Consider the following 11,460-nt stretch of genomic DNA (forward strand, 5'->3'; position numbering starts at 1 on the left):
GGGGAGGTAGTCTGGCGAGGTGCAAATAATCCGGTTTCAATCCGTAGGACTGAGGAACTCGGATTACCGATTGCGTTGCTGGGAGTAGCTCCGTCATTTACGCCGAAGTGTTTCGTAGAAGTCTGCAAGAATACGCCTGCGGAGGACAAACCCGGTTGGGCAGCGCGCACACATACGTTTGTACTGTTTTTGTCGCCCATGAAACTCCGCCTGTTCTTCCCCCCGTGACGACTCCCGATGTAGTAGGTGCACTCTACGTGTTCTGACCCGGTTCCTTAAACCGCTATCGTCCGTCGACCACGAATGTATTTCCCTCAAAATCCGACCCAGTACCGCACCTTCCCCTATTTTGCTCTCCGAGCAGGGCCCAGAGTCTGCACTTAAGAAGCGAAAAGTGTTCGCACACTTCGTCGCGAAGTTCTTGGACGTGCGTGTGGTGAACTTCTCCCGACCCCGACTACGACCGATCTTTGGTCGGCCGTGGAAGTGCGTAGAGCCGCCGTCGACGGGACCGACTTGTTATATAGTTAGTAGGTGGTTCTAGGTGTTTCCGTCAGCTAAAGAGCGGTCCTAAATGCACGTGAAGTAGCTGCGATTCGTGACCGTCTGGCCATGATCTGCTTATGCGGACCTTATTTTCCTCCCTAACTTCTTGGCGAGCGTCAAGTCGTCGCTGTCTTTCGACGTCCGTCGTAGTAGTAGTCTTTCCTCCAGATTGTGCCAGTCGATGGCAGCGCTCACCTGGCCGCCTCTCGTTCGCTATGCGAGTAGAGCAAAGTCCTGGTAACTATGAGGACTACTCGCCTTTCCCGGGGGCACTGGTTCGGAAAAGGCGGGGCCGTACGTGGCATGTTGAATCTGCCGATTATACCGGGGGCTCCGTGGGACAATGGTAGTACAAAAGTACAAAACATATGAGCAAAACATCCGTATTAATACGACTAATGGCACTATTTTATTTATTATTTTTTGTATCATATGAACTCCCAGGGTCCCCGTTTATGTCACCGGTCCACAGTCTCGATAATATTTGTACAATGGGTCCTACGGTCGAGTGGGAGGGCCGAACATTTTACGCCTACTACGTGGGACCTGCCTATAAGTCTCATAAAATTTGGTTGCAAAGGGGGCGGAAGTTGTGCATACTACCCACAAAAATGCCGGACAGTAAACCGTCCTGTAGAAATTGTAACTGGCAGAGGACTTTAACGTGTATGAAGCGACAGTAAGGTCCTCTGCCCAGTTACAAGTCATGTCCTAGAGGATGTGGGACATGTAGTTTATGGGCAACGTGCTTCTGTAGATCGTCATGTAACCGTATAATAAACATATTATATTCTTTGCAAGCTCTTGTGGGGCCACATAAAATGAAGTCACGGGCCGGATTTGGCCCCTGGCCCTTGACTTTGACACCCCTGGTCTAAAGGATGTGATTACTACCTCTCAAATTGAATAATTAGCCCCTCAATTTTAACACATTCAGTTTTTGCATAATACACAGGAACCTGCAGTTGAACCAAATTAAATTCCTTTGAGAGTGGTTGAAAAGAAGCAAGGATTAAAATCCTCTGTTTGAGAGTCAAGGTGTTTCAATTTGCATTAGTTAAAGATGAATATAATGTGATCTGATGAGGTTTATTATGTCTGGACAGCGACGACTTGCATTGCTTCAGGTGTATTACCCCACTGACAAAACAAATCTATATCATTACTTTATGTGCATGAGAAAATGCTTTTTTGTATTTCCATATTCCTTTAATAAATAACATACCACATGACAAATGACAGCTGCTTTTTTTTCATTAAAATACCATTAGTAATTTCCTGGCACACCAATTATTGAAACCTTAACAAATATTCCAGTGTGAAATTATAACATTGTAGATTTAATGATAATGGCATAATAATAAACCAGATTGTTATCAATTGCATATAAATAAATAACTTACACAAATTGTAAGGACCCTTTTTCCTCTTATCACTGAAGCAGCGATAAACACCTTTAGATTAATTATCCTGTCAGGGTAAGAAAATTATTCCACAATAACACAAGGCTGTGAATAAAATACAAACATCAATAATGTTTTAAAAAAAAAAAAAAAAAGGCAGAATAAAGGTACAAACTGATAAAATGTGGCCTGTGCATGCTGATAAATTCAGAGGCCATTTGAATTCTCATTATACCTTCAGTATCTTTTTCAAATTGCCTGTGCTGACTCAATTAGTATACAACATGTTGCGGGACCCCTGCGTCAGTGGGTCTCGTTCACTGATAACCCCGCTGCTTGCTTTGGGTGACCACAACATCAGTGTCAACAAATACAACCATGAATGGCTCCACATCGGTTGGAATCGACCCACAATTCTTTAATATGGACTAAGAGACATAGCTCTAGTCCGCTATTAGAATCGGCACATAATGTCCACTCACATGTCGATGAACACATGTCATTTTGTTTTCCATGCTTCACTAGGCATGACTCAGCTAATGAGAAATCTGAATATGACACAGGTTGACTGGACCAGGACAAAAATATCAGATTCAATTTCAGTGTGAGTTCATTCGAGAAGAAAAAAAAATAGAAAACTTTAAATAAAAAGGTGCTAAACAGTGAACAAAAACAACAACTTTCAGATCTGGGTTTTCCAAGCATGCGTGGTTTGGCCTGTTGTTCCTGAGCATTTGTCTCATATCGGTCACTGCAGCTATCAGTAGGAATCTTCTGGCCAAACAAAGACAGGCACCAGCCCGGCAGACAGATTCACCTCAGTAGGCGCCACTCTCCCTTTTTCTCCTGTTCGAGGGCATTGCCCCCTCTGTCCGTATTTCATCATCGTCCTCTGTTCCTGCCCCATTTCCCCCCCCTCCTCCCGTCCCTACATATTGAGCTGCAAGACACTCCACACATTCTACTTATATCAGCTTGTCTGCTACCTAACCCAACACAACCCCACTCGCCGCCAAAACACAGCCAGGGCGAGTGTTTACTCAAAACTAGGACATGGAAGAACCAGTGTTGGAAGAATTTGTAAACAAACATGAGAACTTGTAATAGTCATGGCCTCTGATCATTTACTGCTCCTCAGTTCAACCAATGCAGTGTCGTTTTTCAGACTAAGGGGGCGGTATGGAGCAAGGTTGATGGGTTCTCGGAAGCTGACACTGGAGACTTTGGGGAATAATTCCCCACTTTGAAGCATGTTGCAATACATTACTGGAAATTCCAACATTGTCAATATTAATTCCATTCAAGAAAAGGCGAAATATCTCCTTAAAAAATATAAAGAAGAAGTTTACACCAGATGTAGGCCTATATGGTACCTTTTCATAAAAACAATTACGCTAAGCACTTTACAAAAAAATGTCAAGACTAACACGGTAAAAAAAAACTGAAAAACGTCAGTAAAGGTTTTCATATAAACATGTTAAGGCACTTAACTCTAATGTTTCTGTTTCCAGTCGGGGAGGCGCCACTTCATTACCCGTCTCTGTCGAAGAGGCACCAAAATGCCCCAAAACATACTCAAGAGAGAAAAACAAATCAGGAAAACATCGCATGGCAAAATACTTGCTCAATATTCCTTTAAAAAAGACAATAGGTGATTGGAAATGTGTTCATGCAGAGATTTGTATCCTAAGATCTTTGAAACAAATCATAGTTAGAAACAAACTGATAGCTTTGTAAATATGAGCTGTAGTCCAGTGTTTTTCATTTGATTTTGGCTGCTATACATGATGTTTTGCTGAGTTAAAATGTTAAACCGTGATGATAACACTTTTGTCACTGTTCGGCGGTCCTTAATAAAACTCTATTGTCAGCAGAATCTGTGATTTGTTTTAGTTTTACCCTGCGAATACTTTCAAAACTACACTCCCCATTGTTTCTTCTTATTTATGAACTGTGTGCTCAAACTCCAAGTCAAACATGTCATTCAACTTGTGTACTTTTTTAAGAATCTAACACCATGTCTGCTCAAAAAAAGCAACACAAAATAAAAATGTCTTGACAGCAACAGAAAACATACCTTGGTGCTGTTACTACTACTAGACAGGTGCTGTGTAGTTATTAATGTAGGCCCAAGAAAGATGAGAGGAACAATGTACGAGAAGCATTGTATGTCAGATGGAATAAGACTCTTTCTGTCAGCCCTTTTTCGACAAATAACAACCTCCGAGAGAGCGAATGAGAAACAGGCATCGGACAATGTTTGCTCCTCACCGAGAGCTGTTGTAGCCCCAAAAGCACAAATGTAAGAAAAGCCTGCAGGACATGAATCTGTGGCTTTCCAGGAGAATGTGTTGCCCAGTTTGATGAAAATCAGTCAACCATGTGCATAAGTAGACTGGCCTGAACATAGATTTAAAAAACATAGATTTTTCCCATTCGTTTACAGCAGGTGGCTTTGTCCCACCCTCCAGGCAAACATGGACATTTGCTCAGTACCGACTAGAAATGAGCCACTGTTCCAAATCTATTAATTTCAGCACTAACCATGTACTGCTCAAAGCGGAGACACACCTCTTCCAATCCACACATTAATTAGTTTGTAATTCTATTATCTGCACCGAGAGGTAAAAGTGAGAGTCCCTGTCACTCGCGTCATTTTACATTTGTTAGAGTAGGAACAAATATGTTGTTTTAGATTTTTTTTTTTTTTCAAACAGCACTCTTCAGAGGGCTTTTACAGGCATTGGGTGAAAGAGGCACACTGACTGACAGACTGAGAGTATTATTTCCCAATCTGAGAGGTACGTGGGATCAAAGATCAGCCACTTCAAACACAAACAGGGACACACAGACGCCCGCCTGGCTGTGTGTGTGTTTGAATGGCAGATGACAAGCCTGGAGACACTGGAGGGGGTCGGAACAGCGAGTCAAATTAAACAGACTAATGACGACTGATAGATAATGAGTCTGTGAGTTATAAATACTCTTAATTTGTGCGCATGTACAACACCACAGTCTGCATTTAAAAGATTATCCAAAGCATGACTTCTCTCTTTAAGAACAGCCAAATGATGCTTAAGTGCCTTGACCTGCAAAGTCAAACTCAATCTCACTGAAGGCTTAGATGCACCTTTTATCCACCATTGATCTTCCTCACCCAAGGTGCCCTCTGTGTGTTCCGACTGCTCACAGGTTTCAATCTTACCAGAGTGTTGATCAATCGATCGGATGAGCTAAAGAGTACGCAGGGAGTGCCTACTTTCTCCAAGGAAGCTTAATCCTCCAAATGTGTTTTGTTAAAAAGGCTGTCTTAAAAATGTCTTTATCTGGAACTGTGAAAGGTTTTCAGGCTGAGCGTTTTTAAAGAATACCTATCTACCATATCAAAGAATATTAAGGATTTAAACAATGTTGAATTGGGCCTTTTTTTTTCTCAGAGACGATGGGTAGGTTTCAATTAGTTTGATTACAAGTATGGCGGTAAATCTCAATAGGACACCATTAGGGAAACGTTAGATGTTTTAAGTAATATAGGCTCTTTTTGAAGACTTTAAAAACCTATTTTCACACAGAATCCTCCCTGAACCAATATTGCTTCGTAGAATTATTAAATGTTTGGTTATTTTTGAAAGATTTATTCTTAGTGTTTTCATCTGGGTTCTTTTCCATTGGGAATGGTGTTTTCACATAAACGCACTAATCAGGATTAAGCAGGATTTTAATCAACATCTGATGAAAGCTGGTGGGTTGTTTGCTCGTTAATCAAATCTGTTCAAACCACACCTTCAGTCTCAAAACCCAATGAACGACAACTTGGAATGTTTTTTCAACACAAACTAATTTAAAATGTAAGGTGATGGAGAAATGCCTTAGATTTAAAACGAACATTTCAGGGGATTTACTATTTCACGTTTCAAAAAAATAAAGAAAACACGTCAGATATGTTTATGTGTAGATGGGTGAAGACTACTGAACAATGTGTCTAAAACTAAGAGAGCATTTCAATGCCACAGTTCAGGATTCCAGTAAAGCCCATGACTCATTTCTCAATCATCTCTATTGTTTCAAAACATCCTGCTGACTAACAGTTGCACCTTATCATGAACCGAAAACCAACTTGACAGAAGTAATAAAGTATTGACGTTTGCATAGTTCCAAGAACTTCCGAAGGACAATGAGACACAACCAGAGTCGATAAATGTTATTAGATAGTGAAAGTTTTATTTTCCACCATTTCACTTAAAAAATGTCTTAAGATCTAACCTGAGAACAGTGAGGCTGCTACAGAGAAAAACACTTTCCTTCTTTTGCCATTTCAAAAAGAAATGAAAAAAACAAAAAAAGAATTAGCCACAAGTGACCTTTCATTTGTGAACATCCATCTTCCAAAGCATTATTCATGTCTTCACATTCACATTCTCTGCTCTCACTGAGGTGTAAAAAATTATACCGCAAAACATCCATCATTCAACCATAGCTAGGAGCTTCGTTTGATAGATCAGACACTTGCACTATTCATATCAGGTTTGAATCTAACAGCAGAAGCAGAACAGCACTTCCAAAGCACAAGCTGTTAACTTGCAGAGTCTGAGATATTAAAACGTGATAGTCGGCCTGATTTCTCCAGCGGTCTGAGAGTTAGTTTTTCTCTGTGGGATCCGGAAATGTTGACACAAGGAGAAGCGATCGTGCTCTAATAAGTGGCTCTGAAGCTTGATATCTTTTTCCCCCCCCACTTTTACTCACATGGCCCAAAGCGGAACACAGACATCATGTATATTCATTCTCAAAATCATCAACAATGTTAATATTGGCTCTTGCTGTTTCTACAACCAATTACTTATTGTTCGCCTGAGAGGGTGGAAAAAAATGTGAGATCGAGTTTCCCTCTTTCAAACTATTCCTTCATTTCGTGGAGAACAAGTTGTGCTCAGCTAAGAAGTGCAACCCAGAATGTGTGTGTACTCCTTTTTCCATAGAGAGTCTTTGAGTGCTGCTCTCCAGGGTGTCTCCCCCCTTGTGCGTGGAGCTGCATTTGAAGTCTTGCAACACGAAAATAGACCAAACAGCTTGAAATGAAACATGTGGGGATTATTCTTACACCTAGTGAGACACCGGTAAATCACACTTTAACAAAAGATGAAAAAAAAAAAAAATAGTTTCTATATATAGTTTGGCAAAAGTTGAAATTTGCACCGCATCCCACTCCAGTCTACAATCCAGCGTGCTGTGTTTGTTAATCGCCTTCATTTCTATTTGTATTTCAATAGCATTTAAACAGTTGGAAATTGAAAAAGGGATTTTGTTGACTTTTTAATCATTTCTCTTGTTAAGCAAATGCCCAACAATTCAAGTACCGGTACACCACTTTTTTTTTTTTGTTCAAATCAAGCTCCAAGATAGCACACACTTCATGGTAATTATTATGACAAAGGACCAGCGGGAATATAATGACTTATTGATTGTTTTCTCCCAGAGATAATCTGCTCTAACATTCTTTAACATCTGTATTAAAAAATGACAAGTCCTATTTACATAAGTCAGCCCAGAAGCATAGGCCAGCACAGCTCTGTGTTTGTCTTTGGGTCTAATTAAACTGTGTGTATTACATTACGTCTGCCTGGAGAATCACAATGTTTTTGCATTCTTTGATGTTTTCTGACTTAAAAATTCAATCTGCTTCTCTTGTGTGCACGAGCTTCACTGTAACTGGTCTCCGACGAGGCTTCTGTCAGCAAGCGGACTAATAAATTAAAGCAGCTAAAAAAAAATATTAATACAGAACTAAAAATAAAAAATAAACGAATAAAAGCATGAACTAAGTCCAAATCAAAAGTTTGGGGTAAAATACACTGACGGGGAGCTAAATTAAAATGTACATGACTAACAGCATAGTCCACGAGTGACGCTACATAAATACAAATGAAGGGAGGAGTTCAGCAGAGGTTGTCTCTCATAGCGTGTGCTAGCAAAAGCACTCTGGTGGTGGTGAGTGGAGCACATGTCTACAGAGTTGTAACGGGTGGTTCTCTCAATAGGAATGAAACAGCCTAGTACAGCCACCTCAGGCCGGTGAAGGGTTCGCAGCCTGGGAAAGATGCATTCACTAGAAAAAGTGATTCTTCACAAGTCCTTTTTGTTTTTTCCTCCATTATCTCGCCTTCTTTTTTTCATCATGTCGACTGTTTGTCTGAGTGGTGGTGCCCCCTCCTTGTTCTTTTTGTCTCTGCTTCACTGCGGTGGCGTCTCTCCAACCATCTCGATGCCGTGCTGCTGGAGTTGCGCTCGCAGCAAAGCATTCTCATTCTTCAGCTCTTCAATCTTAAGAACAAAGAGCAAAACAAAAAGTCTCATTATCCACGTGTTCATCTCTGTGACAGCTTAATATAGCAGCAAGTTTACAGACTAAACTTTTTTTCCGTTTGAAGACATTTGACTGTGCTGCCTGTGTGTAATGTACAGACAGGGCTATTCAATCCCCAGGATTAAAGAGTGGTATGTGCAGCTTCCCTTTTCAAAGACACCTCTGTCCACCACCAAGTGGATTATCAAATCTTGAGGTATGTCATCTTCGCTACATTTCCCTTGGGTGCATCCCAATTCTCTGCCTCCCTACTGAGCGACTGAGAAAAGAATATTGAGCTTTGAGCATCAGAATACGAATATATTGCCAAGAGCCTCGCAGGCCTGTGATTCAACGGGGAGATGTGGCAGCCTCAGAGCTGCGAGACTTCACAATACTTTGGAGTGTATTAGCATGCAGTTAGCTCTCACGCAACCGCTGTGAATACTATTCCCACAGACTCTCAAAGCGCTGATTTCAGGTAACACATCTCATTATATAGGCGCAAACTCTTTTGATCCCTTTTAGTCGGGCTGTGATGATCAGCTCCGCGGGCTGAAGTCCCAGGGGGCTTTTTTTTGGAGAACTGAGGATGCATATATAAAGCAAGCTGGATTTCAAGTTCCTGAGACTTAAGTGAATGGATGTTGCAATGCACGTCCAAAGCAAACTAATCAATTCAACGCAGTGGCAATCTTCACAGACACATATGCAGCCCACAATGGCGGCCTTATTATTATTTATCTGCTACACCCGACCACCTCAAAGGAATATTTTGACATTCATAGACCTTCTTTTCCCATTATTGAAGTCCTGGAAACTGGGCTTGATGCAAATATGTGTAGGCGAGAGCATAGATGGATATTAATACCTGCTGCCTGCACAAGTCATTGTCCACTTGTATCCTGTCCACTTCCTTCACACTCTCCTGCAGTCGCTGGTTGCTTTGCCTCAGGTCTCGGATGTAGTCACAGGCTTTGGACAGGATGCCCCCTTTGCTCTGTGAGGACAGAGATGACTTAATGCCAAGTAAAAAAAAAAAGATATTAAAATCACAAATAATCATTTAAAAGGTTGGCATGTGCGAAGAGTGAAGGAACAGTGCTTACTGCTCCAGTCTTGGCGCTGTCCATGTTGCAGTCCGGGATGATCTTGGAAAGCGTGACAATCCAGTTGTTGATCTTGTCTCTTCGCCGCCTTTCAACTGTGAAGTAAAAGGTGACACATATTAAATATAATATGAATGGAAGCAGCATTTCCTGATTCAAAGTTATTTAAGTTTGAGAGATCAGAGGCGATTTTGTTTGAACGAACCAGGCTTTAATTTCCTAGATCTTGTCATTTGAGTAGCGGCACTATCGGGGCCAAATACGGCCTGGCTTTGACAGCTCAACAGCACCCTCTAGTGGCCGGTCCGTAAACACATGTTGTCATCTATTCTTAATGGAATATTTTGACAGGGCTTGGTAATTTTCTTTCAACAAAAGAAGGGTCCATTTAAGCACCACACTGCATTGTGCTGCACTGTCTGGTGAAATGAAAAGCCACAATCAAAAGCTAATTACCCACCTTCATTATGTTGCGCTCTTCTCCTTTCATCTCTGGGTGTTCGCGGTCCATCCATTTTCCTGCAGACAGAAAGGAAATAAAACACTTTTCACACACACACACACACACACACTACAATATCTTCCATCTCTGGCTACCCTACAATCAGGAACAAATCCAATCCAATCCCCAAAAATCACTTAATCCCTTGCCTATTGAAAACTATTATTCACTGTTATCTTTCAATTCCAGCCTTTTGTAATCACAGCCCTTGTCACTAAATGTGTGCTATTTAAAAGAAGCTGGAGATTCTGAAGTTGAGTATTGCCTTTTGTAGAAAGGCTAAAAGATGCGCAGCCATATGAAGCAGAAAATGTCACCCTTATGCTGCCGATGGCCTGACCGCAAAACTGAGACCCAGACAGCCTTCTTATTGTTGTTGGCTGTCCTTTTCCTAGGTGTGGCCCCGAGGGAGCTTTCTGCTTTATTATGCTGGGAAATTACAACATTGTAAAAAAAGAGATGCTGTCTATTGGAAGTCTGGGCTCACGGCTAATGACACCAATGTCTCTTGTCTGTGTCCTTCCTGAGGCATTCAGTTAATCAAGTCCCTGAGACGTGACAGGGACCACCACCACAGCACACACAGTAACATAATCACAGGTCAATTAATAGTTTAATTGCATTCAAAATAAAAAAACATAAAAGAGCGAGAGAGAGAAAATTTGTTCCAAGTCTTATAAATGCATGTTCCCTGTATGTCCCTATATGACAGGTGTTTATTCTACAGCAGGGAATTGGTGACCCATCAACACATCTCCTCGGCTGATATCTCTGTTTGAGATAGTCAGCCAAACTGCAGTCTCTCTTGTATCTTAACGCATCTTAATGGGATTTCAGCTGTATAATGGAGTCAGTCCAACAGTAGTCTTAAGCACAGTGTGAAAAACGTGAGAAGGACTGTGTGAATAACTAAATGTACAGGCTCAGAGAAAACGTACACCTCGGGCTGAGGTGCTCGATCCATATCATTTGAAGCAAGCAGGTAGACCGGGAGTTCATTTGTGTAGCTTTATATTGATCCTCGATAAAGAAATGCAATTGGCACTCCTTCTGCCCTCCCCTATATTATTACATCGAGCCAGGGCCCAGTTAAGATTACGTCGAGGAGCAGGTGACTACAGCTTGTGCTTTATATTCTCTAAATGGATGATATTGACAAAGATGAGCCTTTGTGACCATAAATTGCTTCTTTACAAAGAGTTATGTAGAAAGAGACGAGGTGAGATTGACATCAAGTGGCTTCTATTGTTTTCCTGTCACATCAACAAATAATGCAGCTTCTATGAGCACATAGGAAAAAATTACTCTAATTCTGTGTCGAACTTATTCAAAACTAGGCTACAGAACAACTACAACACTTTGAAAATGATACGAAAATAAAAGTACCGTTTGTTTCCAGATAAAGAGCAAAGACCTAATTTTTGAAGTCCTAATGGAGACACACATTTGCCCCGAGCACAACTAACAACAATGGATCAGGGTCGGCAAAGAAGATGTGTTAAATCTGTGTCTCGCACCGGAAGAGTCACCGGGGACTTGAGGGAAGGGAGAGGGGGG

General features: G+C 41.3%; 1 protein-coding gene across 2 annotated transcripts in view; it reads right to left on the reverse strand.

Annotated features, from left to right (window-relative positions):
- Positions 1-6,146: 6,146 nt before the first annotated feature.
- Positions 6,147-11,460, reverse strand: part of LOC104964045 (upstream stimulatory factor 2-like) — a 15,889-nt gene continuing 10,575 nt past the window's right edge. For both annotated transcript variants that reach the window (XM_010792760.1, XM_010792761.1), the window contains 4 exons: positions 9,862-9,920; positions 9,402-9,496; positions 9,164-9,310; positions 6,147-8,270 (listed from right to left, as the gene is read on the reverse strand). In XM_010792760.1, the coding sequence (XP_010791062.1) occupies positions 8,181-8,270; positions 9,164-9,310; positions 9,402-9,496; positions 9,862-9,920 (391 nt within the window). In that variant the 3' untranslated portion in view covers positions 6,147-8,180. The remainder of the gene's footprint in view (positions 8,271-9,163; positions 9,311-9,401; positions 9,497-9,861; positions 9,921-11,460) is intronic.

The sequence above is a fragment of the Notothenia coriiceps genome, unplaced genomic scaffold (genome assembly GCF_000735185.1).
Source record: "Notothenia coriiceps isolate Sejong01 unplaced genomic scaffold, NC01 NC01_scaffold00036550, whole genome shotgun sequence".
In the NCBI taxonomy this organism is placed as follows: domain Eukaryota; kingdom Metazoa; phylum Chordata; class Actinopteri; order Perciformes; family Nototheniidae; genus Notothenia; species Notothenia coriiceps.